The sequence below is a fragment of the Dendroctonus ponderosae genome, unplaced genomic scaffold (genome assembly GCF_020466585.1).
Source record: "Dendroctonus ponderosae isolate FM_Combo_2020 unplaced genomic scaffold, Dpon_F_20191213v2 Dpon_F_20191213_8, whole genome shotgun sequence".
Taxonomy (NCBI): Eukaryota; Metazoa; Arthropoda; class Insecta; order Coleoptera; family Curculionidae; genus Dendroctonus; species Dendroctonus ponderosae.
In genome coordinates, this window is record NW_026019016.1 from 5,142,411 (window position 1) to 5,163,142 (window position 20,732).

At 42.0% G+C, this 20,732-nt stretch overlaps 3 protein-coding genes across 17 annotated transcripts in view; 2 read left to right on the forward strand and 1 right to left on the reverse strand.

Annotated features, from left to right (window-relative positions):
* Positions 1-280: 280 nt before the first annotated feature.
* Positions 281-4,250, forward strand: LOC109546864 (F-box/WD repeat-containing protein 7). Its single transcript, XM_019918017.2, has 10 exons — positions 281-455; positions 909-1,089; positions 1,182-1,408; positions 1,465-1,712; positions 1,776-2,052; positions 2,116-2,295; positions 2,355-2,536; positions 2,594-2,819; positions 2,874-3,084; positions 3,441-4,250. Exons 2-10 carry the CDS (start codon positions 948-950, stop codon positions 3,728-3,730), a joined length of 1,983 nt encoding a protein of 660 aa, XP_019773576.1. The 5' UTR covers positions 281-455; positions 909-947; the 3' UTR covers positions 3,731-4,250.
* LOC125505469 lies at positions 3,950-6,796 on the reverse strand. 4 transcript variants are annotated; one of them, XR_007282193.1, is made up of 8 exons: positions 6,481-6,796; positions 6,209-6,424; positions 5,991-6,142; positions 5,732-5,938; positions 5,326-5,677; positions 5,132-5,274; positions 4,931-5,067; positions 3,950-4,875 (listed from the first exon to the last, which is right to left on the reverse strand). XR_007282193.1 is itself a non-coding variant. In XM_048669301.1 (7 exons), the coding sequence occupies exons 1-6, from the start codon at positions 6,665-6,667 to the stop codon at positions 5,147-5,149; spliced, it is 1,242 nt and encodes a 413-aa protein (XP_048525258.1). In that variant the 5' UTR covers positions 6,668-6,796; the 3' UTR covers positions 3,950-5,067; positions 5,132-5,146. The 4 variants fall into 4 exon arrangements, 3 of the variants coding, with proteins under 3 accessions (XP_048525258.1, XP_048525259.1, XP_048525257.1); XM_048669301.1 differs by having other exon boundaries at positions 3,950-5,067; XM_048669302.1 differs by having other exon boundaries at positions 3,950-5,070.
* Positions 4,474-20,732, forward strand: part of LOC109546862 (glucose transporter type 1) — a gene marked incomplete at its 3' end in the record, with an annotated part of 19,738 nt that continues 3,479 nt past the window's right edge. The window contains 11 exon segments of one of the 12 annotated variants that reach the window (XM_019918013.2): positions 4,474-4,688; positions 7,339-7,442; positions 10,139-10,183; positions 17,114-17,370; positions 17,439-17,563; positions 17,629-17,936; positions 17,987-18,145; positions 18,205-18,417; positions 20,145-20,369; positions 20,433-20,572; positions 20,642-20,671. In XM_019918013.2, the coding sequence (XP_019773572.1) occupies positions 10,157-10,183; positions 17,114-17,370; positions 17,439-17,563; positions 17,629-17,936; positions 17,987-18,145; positions 18,205-18,417; positions 20,145-20,369; positions 20,433-20,572; positions 20,642-20,671 (1,484 nt within the window). In that variant the 5' untranslated portion in view covers positions 4,474-4,688; positions 7,339-7,442; positions 10,139-10,156. 12 annotated transcript variants of the gene reach the window in all.

The window sequence follows — 20,732 nt, forward strand, 5'->3', positions numbered from 1 at the left end:
TGATCGCAGGTGTAAGCTTTCTGTTATTTTTAATCTTACGAGTTGTTCATACAGATCATTTCATTTTATTTAACAATTATTAGTTTATTTCCTGATAATTTCTAAAATCATGAGGCCTTGGTCTGCGCTGTTAATAACGTGCTCAGCTCATAGCTGATATTTTTATTTTTATTAATAAATTATCTTTGTGTGTTTTGTTATTTCCTAGTTAATATCCACATTGGCAACGCTGATGTCAAAGCAAACATCACTGTTCGAATTCGACAATGTCATTGTCGAAAACAGGACAATGTGACAGTCCTGTCACAAGTATTGTGAATGTCAGGTCACTGTCAGGTACCGAATGAAAATTTTCCAATGAAAAAACAGTTTAGTAAAAAGTGAATTATATTAGTTTAGTAGCATCGTTATTCACCGAGCGACTGTAAACGTAGTGCAATTTGTAGCATGATAAGGTAAGCGCAATTTTCATTAATCGTCCTAGCCTCAAAGGTGTACATGTAATGGGTGTAAAGTTTCACTCGTGGTGCATGGAAAAGTGTGTGTTTGGGGCCTTTACCGGGGCCGTTTGCCCAAATCTCCCCCTGCCCCACTTGGCAAGTGCCTGTGCGGACGCCCTAAAGCAACCACGTGGGCATTGGCTGCCAACTCTACGCTGAAGTACGAAAATTGTCACGGAAAACACGTTTTTGAGGTTTGGTGTTTTCCAGTCCTCGTGTCTTAGTTTCAGGGCTGATCCAGCCCACATTCATGCACTTTGACGAACAAAGACTTCATACAAAGGTGTAGGAGCCAAGAAATGACTTGAGTATTCCGCGAAATCGTTCCCAATTCTTGGCTATTTGGATGGATTTTCTTTCTTTCAAGTGTGGGCTGTATGGATGGATAAAGGCAATTTTCGTTTCCAGTTCCCATAATCAGTGCGGCTCGAAGAAAACACGTTTAGAATGGCAGAGGCATGGCAACCGACAGACCACTCTTTTGATATTATTTGCAGATCAAAAGACCACCCCGATATCTCCAAACAAGACTGTGCTAGTCCTAGTCCAACCGAATGTATTATAGATTCCTGTTCAGAAATTATACCTGGTAAGGCTCAGTAAACATTCAAAAACGTAGTGGAAATTTGAGCAAGTTACTTGGCTGATTCTCATTGGGAAATTCCAACTTTTCCTTTGTAGGCCCGTCAAACCAAGACGCAGCTGTGCCTAAAGATTTACTGGTTAATGGAATCATAGTTTTAACAGATGAAAATTCCGTCAGTGACACCATTGATCAGGAAGCTTCTATTGAAGAAAATGATGTGCCTCAACCTGTAAATATTTGTGCCAGTTTTTGTTCAACGCCAAAAAGTTCACTAGTTAGAAGAAGCCCAGCAGAAAAGTCTGATTACATCGAATGTGATTTGGTAAGTTGTGGTGGACCATTAGAGTAATTCGTTTATGGACGAATTATGGGCCATAGAAAAAACGAAAACTGGACGTGAACGATGCCCGTCCTAACAAAAGACCACTGGTACCTGAAGAAGAACACAACTGCTTATCACCGAATACTCAAATGATCCCAAGGGCAAGCACGCTTACTCCAAGTAATCGCTGGCCGGTCATTCCAACGAAAGACAATCCACCAACAGAGATGCCCAATTGGTTGGGTCAGTTCACGCGCTGGTCTAATGCGGAACGAATCATGGCCCTTACCGAACTGATTGATCGGTAAGCCCTTGACCCGACTAACAACCAATAAAAGACACTCACCACCGTTTTATTGGATTGCAGTTGTGTGCCGACTCAAGTGCGACACATAATGCAAGTGATTGAGCCTCAATTCCAAAGAGATTTTATTTCATTGTTACCAAAAGAGTTAGCCTTAAAAGTGCTGTCGTTCTTGGATCCGCCCGATTTATTGAAGGCGGCGCAAACTTGCCACAGCTGGAAGATGTTGGCCGACGACAATCTGCTGTGGAAGGAAAAATGCCGGGAAGTGGGCGTTGAAGATGTCCCAGCACGGCGCGTTATCACCAGGGTTATTAAAATTAAAATGTCGCCATGGAAGGTACGATTTCGACTCTTCTTCTTGGGCCGTGGCCGACTCCACTGTGACTTCTTGGGTTTTCAGGCTGCGTATATGCGCTTCCACGACATTGAGATGAATTGGCGACACAGCCCAATTAGAACGCCCAAAATGTTGAAAGGTCATGACGATCATGTGATTACCTGTTTGCAATTTTCCGGCAACAAAATCGTCAGCGGATCTGACGACAATACGTTGAAAGTTTGGTCGGCGATTAGTGGAAAGGTAACACAAACCGTGTGAATCACGCCAAATAACGTATTCCAACTGGGCTTTGATTGCAGTTGATGCGGACGTTATCAGGCCATACGGGGGGCGTGTGGTCATCCCAAATGTCCGGCAATATTGTAATCAGCGGCAGCACTGATAGAACCTTGAAGGTTTGGGACGCTGAATCGGGCATTTGTCAGCACACTTTATTCGGCCACACATCAACTGTTCGATGTATGCATTTGCATGGAAATAAGTAAGTTTTGGCAACAGCAGCATGCAAGAGCAGATTGTAATAAATGCGTGCTTTCAGAGTGGTTAGCGGATCGAGGGATGCGACGTTGCGTGTATGGAACATTGAAACGGGAGAATTCCTGCATGTGCTGGTCGGTCATCTGGCTGCAGTGCGATGTGTGCAATACGATGGACGTCTGGTGGTGTCCGGTGCTTACGACTATATGGTGAAAGTGTGGAAACCTGAGACTGAAGAGTGCCTCCACACACTGCAGGGTCACACGAATCGGGTCTATTCGTTGCAGGTAAAAAGCCACTGTTGATTTTTTCTCTCACAATGAATCGTTCTCTCCTGCTAGTTCGATGGGGTGCACGTAGTGAGTGGATCGTTGGACACCAGTATTCGTGTTTGGGATGTGGAAACTGGCACCTGCAAGCATACATTAATGGGCCATCAATCACTTACCTCCGGAATGGAACTGCAGAACAACATCTTGGTTTCGGGAAATGCCGATTCCACTGTCAAAGTGTGGGACATTCTGACTGGCCAATGTTTGCAAACATTATCGGGTAAGCGCGACTACGTTGATGCGATTTGTATGGTTGAGGCGGGTTTGTGCTACTTCACACGGATTAAAAATCCTTTTAATCCGAACGTCCGGAAGCTACCACGTCTACGATAACAGAAATTCTGAAGCGAGTGCTGGGTGGCTTGATAAATTTAAGAACCGATATGGGATTCACAGGCGAAGGATTATCCATTCAAAGAACTGCTTCGAAGCAAAGTCCGGGAGATGCAGTTGTTGCACCAAATCTACATATAAGCCTTTCTTGAAATGACTCCCTCAAAAAACACTGGCTGATAAATCTGAGGAGAGAATGATATTTATGCCTTGTCCATTGTCCGATGTTTTTGTCTGTTCCAGGCCCAAGTAAACACCAGTCAGCAGTGACCTGCTTGCAATTCAATAGCCGATTTGTGATCACTTCGTCAGATGATGGAACAGTGAAGCTTTGGGACCTGAGAACGGGAGAATTCATCCGCAATTTGGTGACTTTGGAGAGTGGCGGATCTGGTGGCGTCGTTTGGCGAATTAGGGCGAACGAAACCAAACTGGTTTGCGCGGTTGGTAGCCGAAACGGGACCGAAGAGACCAAGCTGCTGGTTTTGGACTTTGACGTAGACAATAATTCCAATTCGTTCATCATGAGATAGGACCCGGATCGGCAGTGTGGTGGCGCCGATGACTAGTGGGTGCAGCAATGTCTGAAGTTAATTGTGAGCGAATGGCTCGAATGGAGATAGTGGAAGGTTGCAATGATCACTATCTGCTTGGCCCTTGAAGCAGTTTCACTAAGTGAGCTTTAAAAATCTAGTCAGAAAATTCACTAATATCCAAGGTTTCCTACCGAAGCCACCGCCTTTTGTTATAAGATGTTCCCTATCTTCCTCAAACTGTTTTACTGCTATGTTGTGTAAACCTCTATCTAGTCTCCCGCTAGAACATTTTCGGAACATGCACTGAATTGCTGCAGCTTTCACACTACGGCCAAAATCCCACAGGTACATTGTCATCCGGAATCGCTAGTGAATTAACAAAACATAAACTTAAACAATTATGTGCAAGTGTTATCCTGAGAGTGAATGCGTTATTTTTGTAAGAAAATCTCTCCTTATATTGGGACATTTCTGATTAATGCTAAGTTCAATAAATGTTGACCCGCATTTCAAGAGATTCTATGCGTTTTGTTTAATTCTTTTTTATTTGGTGCTTTTCTGGCAAAGTCGCGATGTCAGTTTTTCTTTCTCTGGGGGAAAATCGTCGCCCAAATGGAAAACCGGGCAATCCGACAAAGGCGCATTATTAGAAGGGTGCGCCTTCGGCCTCTAAAGCGACACGGGTAGTCTGTCCCGGCCGGGCGGGCATATATCGATTGTGCGCACGCCTTCCATAGAGCCACAGCCCGACTCCTCGGCCTGTCTTGCTGCTGGAGCTCTATTTTACTTTCGGTGGATTTTGGGCGTAGACAATTCCCTCTGAAAAAACCCCGCGATGTCTGACTAAAGTGCGTGGAATATCGACGAGATCGCGGCACGAAATGTGATTTGGTGCTTCAGATTTCAGGTCCCGTGTCATGCAATTATCTTGACTATCCTGCTGCGTTCTGCCCAGGTAGGTAAGCCCTAGGTCAATAGACCAAGTTAGCTTTGAGCTTTTCTTGGCTCACCCTTTACTGCCCGTTCATCAGCTCAATCAACCGTTGCACTCTTAATCCTGGGTATCGGGGGTAATAAAGCGAATTGGAGGCAGCGAGAAGATAAATCTGAAATTTCTTTCCATTAATCCATATTACGCCGACCTAATAATAATAAACTCTTTTGTTGGCTGGCGGTCGTTGATGTTGAATCACCTACATTTACGCATAATAGGTCATTAATCAGGTCATAATGTTACTTGCTGCCCTAATTGCTTTTCAAACAAGATGTTTTGTGCACTTAAATACGCCGAAGGGGGCGGTTTATCGCCAATAACCCTGCTGTTTGCGGTTAAGCTGCTGATAATTAATTATTCTTTAATACATATTAACAACAAATTTTCGCGTTTTACACTTTTACCTTGACTGGGTATAGTTAGCCGGTTGCAGCAGCTTCATCTTCAGAATCGGAGTTTTTTAAGGAATTATCCGACTTGGCTAGTTGGAGTTGAAATTGACCGCCCGTTGGCCAGATGGACGATATAGTGGGGACGTCGTTTGGGTCTGTAAAAACGCCAATTAGAAGGCAAACCGGAGTGGGGCCTAATCACATGCCTAAGTCATGCGGTATAGCTGAAGTGGCGTAGTTATGCAGCTCTACCAGTTGTTCATTGACGGATTGCTGTAGCTGAGTCATTTCATTGCGAATTTCGTAGATTTGCCGATCGCGAACTGCCAAAATTGCCAACAGTTTTTCTTTTTCAATGTCGCGCAGCCGTAGCTGATGTTCGAGTTTTTGGTTCTCTCGTTCAAGATTCAGCTTGGATTTTTTCAAGTCCATCATCGGCTGCTGCAGGTCCGGCCCTGCCGACGCTTTTTCTTCCAGCTTCCCTTCCAGAACCCCAATGGCACCTCTCAGCTGCCCGACTTCTTCGTCTTGCTTCAGCAGGTTGAGTGTCAATCTCCTCTGGAAATAGCTACGCTAGAACGGTCCCAACCAGATAATATTGCAGATTCTTACATTCGAATCCTCCATTTCGTCGATTTTGCTTTGCAGCCTTTTGCTGTTGGCTTTTTCGCCTTGCAGCCGCGTCTCCAATGACAGTTTTTCGTCTTTCAGCTGACCGCACATGTCCTCCAGGTGCCGGCAGCTGGCTTCCAGCTTCAAAGTGCTGCATTCGATTAGTTTCTGAAATTCTTCATAGTTCTGTCTGTGAGGTTGCCGGTTCTGAAACACCGTCGGTTCTTATCAAGCAATAAACGCCAAAGGCGCTACTCACGTGATAATAAGCATCTACACACTCCCTGCTTCTGCCCTTTGATAAAACCTCCACCGACTGCTGCTGGAGTTGCACGGTTGAGGCCACTTCAGGAGGGATTCGCTTCAGCGCCGCATGCATGGCTTTGATTATTTCCTGCACGTTGGTTTCATCTACCAAATACCCGGTTGATAAAACCAAATATCCGGCCGTTTGGTATCGGAATATTAATTAATTACCTGGCACTTTGGTCTGCAGTTCGCCAGCTAGAAAATGTAGGGTGCGAAGCGGGTCGAATTTACCGAAAACAGTTTCGTTTTCCTCGCCAGTGTGCTTGCTGAGCAATTGGCCCCAAGGCTGGCGGTCACTGACTGTTGATCTAGAGCGCTGTTTAGGGCTCCCGTTCGCCTTAACCTGTCCTTCATACCTGGCGGCGTTTGCTGATATAGCCATGTCTGAAATGGGGATTTTAAATCATGTGCCTTCATTACTCAATCAATGGCAAGAATACCTGGAGAGATATTTAGCGGCTTCTTGGCATTGCTGTTCCTCAAAACATGCTGGTTGGAGTGCTGGGGCTCTGCACAGCAGCGCTCCCTTGATCTATGTGTGCTGCTGTCGGGAGTTGGAGGCTTTTGCGTTCTCCCCTTACTACCCGGCTCTTTTCTAGTAACCTCCGGCCTGTGGCTCCGTTTCATTTTTGCTAATTGTCCGAATTAACCAATCCTGGGGTCGTCATTGAAGTAAAACACAAGAAAATTTACGATTTCTGTTGTCACCGGCTAACTAATCAACATAAACAGACTGTTGAGGTTAGGGCTGTGCATCAGGGTCTTAGACAAGGAAAGAGAGACTCTCTTTCCTTGTCTAAGATCAGGGTGCTATGAATGCAAATGGTTCAGCGGTGACATCTGTTGAACAAGGAGGAAATTAGTTTTAGACGGTCTAACATCCGGAAAATTTCAAGAAACTGGAGAAAAAGATACTGAAAAGCTTCCCAAGTGTCTTGGAAGAATATCAATATCCCCAGCCCACCTCGTTTGATCCGTTTAAATCAGCAATCACATTAGATCCGAAAAACTCGAATATAAATCTTTGCTTCTTTGGATCGGACCTGGTAAATTGGGAGCGTGCGACAAGAACCGACTGGTTTCCGCGGCAACTGCTGTGTTCATCTCTCTCTTGCCCCAAGCTGGTTTACGCCTGCTTGAATACGAGGTGGGATCCAAACGTTTATGCTCTTTCAAGACCCTTGAAAATATGTTGAACACCCGTAATAGTTTACGTAAAGTGCCCCCTTTGGTTGGTTGCATTTAAAAACACTATTTTTTTATTTGCAAAAATTAAAAACATTTTTTTTTGTTTGCAGGTTTCCTGCTAGGAATTGGAAAGTTCCACCTTGCTGAGGTTTTCCTGAAGAAGATGCCAGGCATACGTCTGACGAATCTACAACTCGATTTGCTACGTTTTTAGGCAAGTAGATATTTCCTGTACTGTCTAATTATTTAAGATTACCCTCTATCTTAATGCCGGCACGTTTGTCGTGCTGTTATCTTTAATCCCTTGGATATTGATTTCAAATCTTTCGCAACCACAATCTTAACACAACTCGTGGATTTTAATCTGCCAGACTAAGTGATGGGGATTTTCAATTGTTTTATCTTAAACAGGAATGTTCTGAAAGGATAATGATGGTGTTTAATGCTTAATTATGAGAATGATCGAATGAGGATGATGAGGCGAAGTTGGCTTGTTAATTTTCCTATTTTTCTCAGTTTTATCGGGCTTAATCTGCAGGTTTTTAGTTAAGTGGTAGGTACACATTTTCAGCCGACTAATATGTGTGATCAATTCAAAGCCCAAAATTGCAAAATGAATCAAATGAAGTGTGCTAGTTGGTTGGAGGCACGCTTGAATGCGGAGGATTTTTGCGCCATTTTTCGAAGCGCTGAAGAAATGCCGTTGATATCTAAAGAATAAATTGCTTTTGCCACATTCACTTTTATTTAATCTTCAATTCCCACTACCACAACATTCCCGCTGGCGTTTGCTGCAATCGGCCAGCTTTTACCTGGCAGTCTTCGATTATTTCTATCTACCTGCGTTCGCGATAATTTCCGTACTTCTGTTGTTTTAGTGGCGCCTTTTTTTGTCAATTAACTCCATTAAGTGATTGTGCTTATCTTCGTCTTTACTGTTTTACAAGCCTACACCACTTGATCTGCTGGTATGAAGCATCAGTACCGTTTCGATACTTCTAGGTGCGTTTGGTGACCAAAAAACAATAGTTGAAAAGTGGGCATGCACAAACAAGTGAAGTTTCTATAGAGTGTTTGAGTTGGCAGTGGGTTTTTTAAAACTCCAATTGAAGGTAAATTGCAGTCGCATCAACATATGACGGGCCGAAATATTAAAGTCCGACGAAACCAGTTTTCATCGGCAATTGCCGTGAGCGCTAATTAAATTATTCATTGAACATTAAGGGCCTGAACCGGATGGAGGATTCAATTTTAGTCAGACTTAAAAATAACGCCTTATTTGACTTTTTCTGAACTCAAAAGATCATCTAATTAGTAAACAAAGCAATAAACTTTTCTTTATATGTGCAAGTTTACCAGAAGATATGCGCTTGTTTACGATTTAAGTGCATTGGATTAACCGCATTATGTAGGATTTGCATAGTGCTTTTACTGTGTGTGTGACCAATAAATGTTAATTATGTACAATAAACTTGATGATAATCGGGGATTTATTTGCTTGAAATATCACAACGAAAGTTAAAGTTTATTTGCGTCTAGAAGTGGTAAATCTGGTAATCTGACTGGTTACAGCATTGGATTTTTCAAGTTAGTTTTTGACAGTTTCCCGCTTATCAAAGGAGTTTCGTGGCTACTTCGTGAAACTGGCCAGTTTTTTGGGTCTTTAGGTCATGGGGGAAAATAATTTCTTTGTAAAGTTTTGCAAGCACCCGAAGCCTGCATCTTCAGAGACGGTTGCTCCGCACTTTTTCCCACTTTATTGGCCAATAAAAAACGAAGGTTTCTTAGCTCATTGCCTGATAGAGCATTAAAAACTCACTTTTTTATATAAAACATTAATTTAGAATTTTTTCTGGTTGTCAGGCAAAATGCGAAAAATTAAATATGACGCGGATCTTGCAACCCGCACTTAGCTTTTGGTGCATATTCAGAGAACCGGTTGAGCCGCAAAGCTTCAGTTGCCATTTCCGGATAGAGCATTAAAAGACGCATATTTTTCTATAAAACATCAATTTAAAAATGCTTCAAGTTTTTACGCACAACGGAAATTTTTTAAATTAACGCGCCTCCCGAAACTGCCCTTAGCCTCTGCCTCATATGAAGAGAACCGGTTAAGTTATAAAATTCCCGTTGACAGGGCCGGATAGAGCATGAAAATACCTGCTTTTTTATATAAAATATCAATTTAAAAATTTGTCTGGTTTTGAGGCAAAATGTGAAAAATGTAATATGTCGCGGATCTTGCAACCCGCACTTAGCCTTTGGTGCATATTTAGAGGTTGAGCTGCAAAGCTTCAGTTGCCATTTTCGGATAGAGCATTAAAAGACGCATATTGTTCTATAAAGCGGCAATTTAAAAATGTTTCAAGTTTTTACGCAAAATGGAAAATTTTAAAATTAACGCGAATCCCGAAACTGCCCTTAGCCTCTGCCTCATATGAAGAGAACCCGTTAAGTTCTAAAATTCCCGTTGGCAGGGCCGGATAGAGCATGAAAATACCTGCTTTTTTATATAAAATATTAATTTAGAAATTTTTCTGGTTTTGAGGAACAATGTGAAAAATTAAATATTACCCGGATCTGGAAAACCGCCCTTAGCATTTGGTGAATATTTAGAAAACCGGTTGAGCTGTCAAGTGCTCGTTGTCATTGTCTGATAGAGCATCAAAATACGCATTTTTGTAAAAAACATCAATTTAGAACTGTTTCTATTTTTCGCGCAAAATGGAAAAAATGAAAATTAACGCCGATTTTGGAACCGCCCTTAGCGCTCTTTTGACGAGGGCCTAAAACCCCGGAAAACTTCCCAGTTTCTCCTTGTCTAGCCGTTATTATTTTGACACCGTGTATACCAAAGAATAAACTGGCCTTTGAATCGAGCGCTTTAAAGGCTGTTTTCGTTTGTTTCAGGTTATCAACGCAAGAAACATGGGCATACTGTTCTGGAAAATTGAAGTAAGTCATTAGATTTTTTCTTCAATTGTTTTTTCCTTCAAAAATTTACTTATTTCACTGTATAATTGTTTAGCTGTTTATTTGCTATTTATTTGATAAGTTCTCTAAGCGGGCCCTGGAACTTTAAAGTGCGCATCTGGCCGGTTGTCATTAACAACGTACACAAACCGTTGTCAACATGAAAACCAGTTGACGTTGCCTGTCAAATGCGCGCGTTAAACTTCACTTCACTCAACTGTATTTTGTTTAGTTTGCGCTTTATTTTTAGTTTATTTTGTGTATTGTTTAGCACGTGAAGTGAATTATACAGTTTTTTCGATAAACTTGTTTATTATTTGTTCCTCAAAAAAATCCAGTACGCGGCAGGCCATTTCAATGGAAATGCACCGTTTGGATGCATTTCCGTCGATGTCGGTGGTGATTTTTCGTGGAAATCGGGAACGCAGCAGCAGTTTTTTGCTTTATTGCAGTTGTGCGGTGAAAACTAGCCGAGGTGGAGGAGCATGCGGCGAGCAGCGGGGGGACGACCCACGGCCACGGCCCCAGCTCGTCTTGCGCATTTAAGGTGACCGGGCGGCGGTACGGCGTCGCGACGCCTCCGCCTCTCCGGAGGTCTAGCGTCGTTCGCGTCTCACGTGATGAGACGAAGAAAGAAATACAGCCAGAAGATGAGGCAACTCTACGCGAGCTGCTTATTAGGTACCTACTTCTAGCTGATTCCATTCAGCGACTTATTTTACACCACACTGTATATGGAGCCATAAGAGTCCAAGTGAATACTGCGTTCCCGATTTCTACACGGAAGTACTCTTATGACTCCAGTGCCGACTGTTTTTTTCTGCAAAAGTGCGCAAAAATTGCAAAATCATCTTGAGATTCACCCGCTGGTTCAACCGATTTGGTACTGCCAGATTTTTTGCGACTTTTCCGTTAAAAAGCTATCGTTACCTTCACTCACTTACAACGCCCTCACAAGGCTTGTAAATGTAGAAAAGTCAATTACATTGCTACAAACGTGTACGAAAATCGCTCATATGAGTGCTGAGTGCGTGCAGAAGGTCTCAGTAACAAACGCTGGTAATTGAATAGATGGATCTGCACGCTCTCAGAGCCAAAACTCTCTAACTTTCTCCTCTCTCTAAACGACATTTTGAACGATCCTTAGACCATAAGTATGAGTTTTCATGTAGAAAATGCCACTGCCTCTGCTAGTCCCAAGTTCTGAAATTGCTATTGTTTTGATTTTGTTTCGAGACCCTCACCTATATAACGTGGTTGGTCGAAACAATACTGTTTCTACTGCTGGCTACAACGCGAGTTTGAGTTTCTCGTTTCGAACAACAACCGGGTAGAAGAGCTTGCTTGTGGCCAGTAGTAGGTAGAGCACAAAGAGCATTAGAGCTCGTTCCTGACAGGCGGTTTATTCACTTTTCTCTTGCTCCAGAGCATCCATTTTTTTCCGTTACCACTGACTAAAGATACCGATTCGTTGGGTTTGGATGATCCTGAATTCCTGCAGAGAACATTTTATGTTGTGAGTTAGTTGCAGGTTCAAGCTGAGTAAAGATTCAAGAAAAAAACTCTTACGGAGGTACATAAATTTACGATCTTTAGTCTCAAGTCTCTGCACACTTGATTTGTTTAAATTAGGAAACAACACAAAAACCAAAGTGTAACCAAAGTGAATTGGCAATGGGCGTGGCCCTCTTGCATAAGTTACGCCCCCCCATAAATCTCTTCTTCTATTAGCGGCTGATTAGGAGAATTAATTTTTTTGAGACCACAGAAGCAAAATAGCAGCACGGTGAGGCGTTCGTCATCGCCTGCAAAATGTGAGAAAACTGTTTTCCGCAGTGATACGCACAGCCAGAGACTCGAAATTTTGACTTAAAACAGGGGAAGGTCTAGTCTACTCTTCCTGCAGATTTTTATGTTCTAGACAACCGGACTGACATAAGAAAATGCAAAGTTCGGGGCCAAAACGCATATGACTTTATGTGGATATTTTAATTAAGAAAATTATATCTCGAAAGCGAGCACAGGAGGAAACTTTAAATTTAGGCTTAGAATAGGTGAACTTCTATTCTAGTTTTTCTGCAAATTTCAATTTCATAGCGGAATAGGGCAATTTAGAGAAAAAAATAAATCTTAGACCGAAGTAACCAGTAACACATTTCCGTGGACAGTTTTTTTTTGGGTATATATTTTGTTTTAAAACTTATATCTCAGACAGAAACTAGATCAAGGCTTAGACTTTTGAATCCGAATAGACGAAATTATTCTTGGGAATTCCGTTTTTCGAGAAGAAGAAGAGAAAAATGAGTCGATCTTTGAAAAATTGTCAAACTTTCATTTACAGCATATTTTGATGAAAACGTAATATCTTTGACATCGTAAAGTCGTAAAGTATCGATGTAGAGATGTTAAACTTTGTCTTTGAATAGGGAAAACGTTGCTTCGCTCTTGCTATCAATTTGAATATTCCGCCAAATACCTTGATTTTCGAAAACTGGCCTAACTTCCATTTCGAGCAAATTTTAATTAAAAAATCATATCTCGGACACCATAAAAGGTAGACACTTGGAATTTTGAGTGTGTATAGAACAAACTCGGATCACTGGTCCGACAAAATTTAAATAATGTAGCACAGTAACTGGATTTTTGAAAAATTGCCACTTACGATGCAAGTAACTAATAGCGAATTTGCGAGCGCATTTTATTCAAAAAAGCATATCGCGGACACTAGAGCAAAAAAAACCTGGAATTTTGCCTCAAAATAGGCAAAACTCTAATCTAATTGTCCTATGGATTTGCGTTTTCCAGCAAACTAGAACGATTTTTTAAAAATTTCAGAGTTTTGGCAGTCGATAAAAATTTTCAAAAATCATACAAGAGCACCTAGAGTCGTGAAACTTTGGCTCACATTAGGCAAATTAGACTCAACTCTTCCAGTAGGGCAACGTTGCATTTTCCCAGACAATTTAAAACAAATAAAAAGCTTCTGCAGCAATGGAGAGACAAAACTCTTCCCCACTGATCTTCCAAATGCAGCTTTTGAGGCAATTTCATACAAACGAAGCGTCCAAACAACGAATTAAAATCGATGATACGAGTATTGTTTCGACCACAATGCAACGAATCCATTGGTTTATATCTGCAGGAGCAGGCGGCATGCAAATTCCCTTTCCAACTGAAAAACCCAGTTGAAAACAAACCCAACCCGTTTTCTTTTTTTTTTTGTTTTGGTACGGAACCACTTCAAACCAAAGCCGAACTGTTTCGAACGGAACATATGCAAGTGGGCACCAAAAACTGGATAACTAACGGGCTGTGTTTCCAAACTATAGGTGGGAGACAGGCAAACAGTGTCGTCAGGGTCCAGCAGATCGAAGATCAAACTGCCGACTAAAAAATTTTGGAGCTTCAATTGTGAATTTCGCTAAGGATCCACGATAGTTTAGGAACACAGCAATGGTATCCTTACCGCCTCCCAGGTACTGGCTAGCTTTAGGGCCGGTTTCGCCATGCACAGTCAACTGGATGCAGGCCCCGATCTAACTGGATGCAGGCTGCAGCTGGCTGTGCTTGGTTTGCCCACCCTTAATGCTATTAGAGCTTTTGGCTTTATGTTGTGCATGCATCACTTCCATGTGGATCGACTGCAGGAGAGCACTTGCATGTTAGTAGTGGTTTTCTATTTTAATGGCCCTCGATCGCTTTGGATGTTGAGATAACGAGGTGGAACTGGCCATGGAAGGATACGAATCGCCGGATGAATGAGAACACTTTATTGTTTGGGCCACTGTGTACAGGAATAGTTTCTCAAAGATAGAAAGAGGGTGGACATTTTGAGCCAGAATAGGCAAAATTTACGTGCACATTTTATTGAAAAAATCGTATTTCGAACAGAAATACACTGAGGGACTTACAATTTGCAGTCCGCATAGTTAAAACTCTGGATCACTCCTGCTATAAATTTGGATTTCCTAGGAAGTTACGGTGATTAAAAAATAGCAAACATGGCAGCAAGTAACTAATATGACACCTACGTGCACATTTTGTTATCAATTACCGTACCTGGGAGACAAGAGCAGATAGAGACTAAAATTTTTCGTTCCAAATAGACGAAACTCTACTTTACCCGTAGTAACTTTGAAATTTTCTAGCAAACTCGCTCAATTTTTAAAAATTACTAAATTTGTGCAGCAAATAACTGGCAGATCATTTACGCGCCTACTTTATAAAAAATTATATTTCGCACAAAAATTCACCTAGAGATTTACAAATTTCGGTCCAAATAGGTAAATCTCCAGTTCACGTTTTCTATACATTTCCAGTTCATAGCAACTTAAGGTGATTTAAACAAAATTGCAAATTTGCCAGCGAGTAGCTAATTTGACACTTTCGTCCGCATTTTCTTCCCAAAAATCGTGATTTGAAGACAGGACCAGATAGAAACTTGATATTTTGTCGTCAAAAAGGCCAAATACTGCTCCACTCTTTCAGCAAATTTCAATTTTTTTGCCTAGTCTGTTCCTTCGCTCAAAAGTTTGCAAATTCCCGCAGCAAATAATTCATGTTTTATATGCGCACAGATTTTATAAAAAAAACATATTTCAGACAAAAGTACAGCTAGAGACTTACAATTTCCAGCAGACATTCATAAAACTCTAATTCACTGTCCTCATAAGTTCACAGTTTCTAGTAAGTTCTAGTGAGTTTATACAAATTGTAACAAAGTATAACACCTACGTGCCCATTTTTTTCCAAAAAAAATCGTATCTCGCAGACAAGAGCAGATAGGAACTTGAAATTTTCAGACCGAATAGAGCAAAAGCTACTTTACTCCTGTAGAAAATTAAAATTATCTAGTCAAGTCGCTCGATTTAAAAAAAATTCCAAACTGTGGCAGCATATTCGAGCTCGTAACTGAGATCGCATATACGCGCATAATTTATAAAAAATCGTATTTCGATCATAAAGGCACTTAGAGATTTACAAATTTCAGTCCGATTAGATAAATTTCTAGTTCACGTCTCGTATTAATGTTGACTTTCTAGCAAAATAGAGTGATTTAAAAAAATGGCAAATTTAGCAGCATGTAACTATTATAATATGACACCTACGTGCCCATTTGCTTACAAAGATTGTGTCTGGGAGACAAGAGCAGATAGAGACTTGAAATTTTCAGACCGAATAGACAAAACCCTGCCTAACTTTTGTACGTAACTAAAAGTTAGCCAAGTCGAACGATTTAAAAAAAATGTCAAACTTTGGCAACAAAAAATTGAGATCACACTTATGCACGCATATTTAAAAAAAAATCATATTTTGTTCGAATCTGCTTGAAGAGATTTGTGATTTGCACTCCGGATAGACAAAAATCTGGTTAATTTTTGCTATAAATTTAGATTTAGTGGAAAATTATGGAAACTTAAAATAAAATGCAACTAAATCAGCAATTAACTAATATGTAATAGATATCTAAACAAAAATCGTGGTTCGGACATACAAGCAGGGAAAGACTTGAAATTTTGACTGCGAATAGGCAAATATCTGCTCCACGCTTCCACCAAATTTTAATTTTCAAGAAATAACCGTTAATTTTTAAAAATTGCGAAACTCAGGCAGCAAATAGTTCATATCCCACTTGAGCGCACATTTTAATTAAAAAATCACACTTCGTACAAAAAATCACGTAGAGACCAACCATTTTTGAGCTCGTATAGATAACACTCTAGTTTACTCTCACTGTAAATCTGGTTTTTCTAGAAAATGAGGATGATTTACAAACAAATCACAAGCTCAGCAGCCACTAACTAATATAACACTTTGCACTATTTCTCTACAAAAATCGTCGCTCGGCGAGAACAGCAGATATGCACTTGACGACTTATAGAGAAAACTAATTTTCTAGCAAAATAACTCGATTTTTAAAAACTTACCAAACTTAAACAGCGCGATTGAGCCATATGCCAATTAGTTGCAGCTTTTATTAAAACATATTATACTTCGAGCAAAAGGGCCCGTAAAGACTTGAATTTCTGATAATAAATAGACAAGCCCCCCCTGCACTCACAGGGATATTTTGGAAAAATTCCAGATATTAAACAATCTGATTGATTCATATCTCAATTGCGCGCGGAGCTTCTTTTTAAAAATTATATCTCAAACAAATGGGCAGGCAGGGACTTGAAATTTTCAGCTAAATTAGGTACGACTCTGTTCTACTCTTTTTCAGAATTCGAGTTCTCTAGTCAATTAGGGAGATTTTTGAAATTTGTGCACACTAGAAACTTAGTGGAGATTTTAGTTAAAAAATCATCTCCCCATGACCAGGGCAGGTAGCGATTTATATTTTCCAGTATGAATAGACAAGAGTCTATTGTAGTTGTCTTGCAATTTTGAAAGTGAAAAGTGTAGTGATTCTAATTGTAACCTTAGCGTGATTGCGTGAAAAGCACATTCTAGATGTTGCTTGTCCGGCTAGCAGGCCAGTTGCCCAGCTAATGCCTGCTTTCCGATTTTCCGGACAGTTTGCAGAAGCAGGTAACTGTGATGAGCATGAACTTGAGCAAGAAGCTGGACGAGCTCCAACGCGGCGACCGTCAGTACGAGACGACGTTCGCCCTCAACGAGATCCGCATCCAGCTGCAGGAGCTGACCAAGTCCGTGGAATCCTGCCAGTCGGAAGTGTCCGAAGTGAAGCGGGACATGGTGGCGATCAAGCACGAACTGCAGACGGTGCAGCAGGTCAAAGAGGAGATTGAGGAGTTGAGGGGGTACGTCGATCGGATAGAGGAGCACACGTATCGCAGGAAACTGAGGCTTCTGGAACAGGTCGGTGGTGGCCGCAGTCAGGAACTAATCAAAACCAATAATCGCCCCTCGTTTGTTGTTTCGTTCAATTGAGCCTTGAATTGTCCGCAGGGACTGACGGGCTTTCTGTCCTACTCGATCCTGGCAGCAGTACTGGGGATGTTGCAGTTCGGATACAATACGGGCGTGATAAACGCGCCCCAAAGCAACATCGAGTACTTCATGAAGGACGTGTACAAGTCCCGGTACAATGCTGACATGTTGGACGAAAACGTGAAAACTCTTTATTCGGTGGTGGTCTCGGTGTTCGCCATTGGTGGAATGGTGGGCGGCTTCAGCGGAGGAATGGTGGCCAATCGGTTTGGCAGGTGAGCAAATTTTGGGGAGCGACACCTTGCACCTTTTAACTGAAACCTTGACTTCTCGGCGTTTGCAGGAAAGGTGGACTTCTCCTTAATAACATATTGGGGATAACCGGCGGGTCTCTGATGTGGTGCGCCAAAGTGGCCAACTCCTACGAAATGCTGATTGCCGGCCGATTTATCATTGGCATAAACTGCGGTAAGTAATCAGAAAAAGGCTCCGCCTCAATCCAGGTGAGTTGATGAGTGGAAACCGCTATCCAGGCCTCAACACATCCCTGGTGCCCATGTACGTATCGGAAATCTCCCCGCTGAACCTCCGTGGAGGTTTGGGGACTGTCAATCAGCTAGCTGTGACTGTGGGCCTGCTCATATCGCAAGTGCTGGGCATCGAGCAGATCTTGGGCACCAATGAGGGATGGCCGCTCCTGCTTGGATTGGCCGTGCTGCCCGCCCTGCTGCAACTGGTGCTGCTTCCCGTTTGTCCCGAAAGCCCCCGCTACTTGCTCCTCACCAAACAGTGGGAGGAGGAGTCAAGGCGGGCGTTACGGAGGCTGCGAGCCAGCAACCAGGTACCTCCTCACTCCTGTACCGTATTCCCCAACCGCCCTCAATTCCCCAGGTGGAGGAGGATATTGAAGAGATGCGAGCGGAAGAGCGGGCGCAGCAGGCCGAGTCCTCCACCACGATGTTCGAACTCATTTGCTCACCCACTCTGCGCACTCCGCTCTACATTGGCGTGGTGCTGCAACTCTCCCAGCAGCTTTCAGGCATCAACGCTGTAAGACGCCGGTGGTTGATCACCTCAAGCGCTCCGCTCCCATTCTCGATCAATTCCAGGTATTTTACTACTCCACAAATCTCTTCGAGACGGCAGGACTCACGCCGGAAAGTGCGAAATTCGCCACCATCGGCATCGGCTGCATCATGGTCATCATGACGCTGATCTCCATCCCCCTGATGGACCGCATGGGCCGCAGGACGCTCCTGCTTTATGGCCTGGGCGGGATGTTCATTTTCTCCATATTCATAACAATCTCGTTTTTGATCAAGGTCGGTTGGTCTCAACGTCTACAGCTCTCCATGCACAAAATATCGCGATACGGCGTGTCTAAGTGGGCTTAGCCTTATTTGGACACCCGGTGTATTTATAGAGGATTCTAATTGGTTTGACTGGCCATACAGGGTGTCCCATTGCGTATCGCTTCGACGTACAAGGGTGATTCATTGGATATGGGAAATTTGGAATCTGGAAGTTGATATTTTCAGAAATGCTGAACTTCGAGAAAATATCAACTTCGAGATTCCGAATTTCCCATTCCTAATCAATCACCCTGTACATCGAAGCGATATAATAATGGTAAAAAAAACGAGTTAAAATTACGACGATTAAGTTTATCTCTAACTCTAACTATGATTTTACCATTATTATGAAAATATCTGGGCTAGAGATTTGAAAATTTATTCGCGCAATTTATTCAGGTTTATATTTTTTTAAATATTGAAGCTGATGAAACACTGTCGTGCTCGAAGGGCTCGGCACAACAAGACGATATTAAACTTTTTCTCTAATGCGATTGTTGTGCCGAGCCCTTCGGGCACAACACTGATTTCTTTGCAAAAACTAATCACTAGTCGGGGTTAGAGTGTTTTTGTGTTCGAAACAGTGTTGTGCCCGAAAAACTTCAACTTTCTAATGCTATTGTTGTGTGCGTGATATTTTTGTAAAATTTGGTATCCAAGCGTAGAGCTTAAAAAGCTATGAAAATGTTGTAGACACCATTTTTTCCCGCAATCTATAGTTTTGGATTTATGTGCCAAAAAAGCGTTTCGGTAATATTTTTTTCCCATATTTTCTCAACCAAACAAAATTCGTCAACAACGTCTCCAAATATTGTGATGAAATTTGGCAATTTTTGTCTGAATTAACTGTAACTTTAGACGATAACGGTAATAGCGCGTAATATTCGACCCTCTCGATATTTTTATTGGGGCACCCTGTATAAGACCATTGGGTACAAACAATTGACCAGTTCAGTTACTTGATCAGCACTAGATCAACAATACCTGTTACAATCGTTTTTTTACTGACCCACTTTAGTAATAAGTTTTAACGTTTCGTTGCTTTAGAACGTTTTCTTAGTTTGCTCAACTATTGGTTTGCTTCTTAGATTTCACACAACGCAACGCTTTGTTGACGGAAAGGGCATTTGGCCAAACAGAGTTTGACATGGAAAATTCTATTTTAAACCGGGCGATTTTAATTCCCAAATATCGTGAAGAACATTGCTTTAAATTGGGTTTTTCATGTCCAACTTCCCTTACGAGATTTTCGTTTTCTAATGAAAAAATCACCTACTTCCATCTTGTAAAAAGCCTAAACGATTTCGAGCCCAATTCCTCACGTTGACATATTGATTTCGGCTTCTTAGCTTCACCCTGCTCTAACTGTCCAACTTTCTGACACGGTGGAGGAGCGACGCTGTACATATCCAGAGCTGAGGCACATCACACGCACGCATTAAGTTTCTCATCACCATCAGGCACCAAAGGATTTAAAAAAATTAAAACTTCCCACTTTGTTGCCTGATTTAGTTGCGTATGCAGGATGAGAGTTGCGCGAGATTTGGATGCAAAAACTCATCCTGGATGCAAGAGTTTATCCACACACATACACACATGGACACAACATTGCACCGGCAAATCATGCATAATAATTATCATCATCAATTTGTCACTCCTCGCCTGTTCAGAAAGGACTCATTTCTACCGCCTGATAGGAGTTTTTTGGCTATGTGCAGGAAATGATCGACTGGATGTCCTACTTGTCTGTAGTATCGACTCTATGTTTCGTCAAGTTCTTCGCGATGGGGCCTGGATCGATTCCCTGGATGATCACCGCGGAACTTTTCTCGCAAGGGCCCCGACCTGCCGCCATGTCGATCGCTGTCCTGGTCAACTGGATGGCCAATTTCCTGGTGGGAATCGTGTTTCCCAGTATGAAGGTAAATTCCATATTTCCAATCCGAAAAATCGGCTGGACTAAGCGCAATTTGTTCATTTTCCAGACTGCCCTCGATAACTATACGTTCCTGCCATTTAGCGTGTTCCTAGCCTTATTTTGGATTTTTACGTATAAGAAGGTGCCGGAAACCAAAAACAAAACATTCGAAGAAATACTCGCTCTATTCCGGCATGGAAATGGAAGGTAAGTGCGCGCTTTCCATTGATTTTAATTGCGGCCATTGTTTTCACTTTAAAACCTGCTCTATCCTAGGGTTAGTTTTCGAGACAGTCGATTGTATGGGTGAGTAATCTGGCACTTCTGATCCATTAGCATGATTTTCAGGCTTTTTCTGATCAGTTCT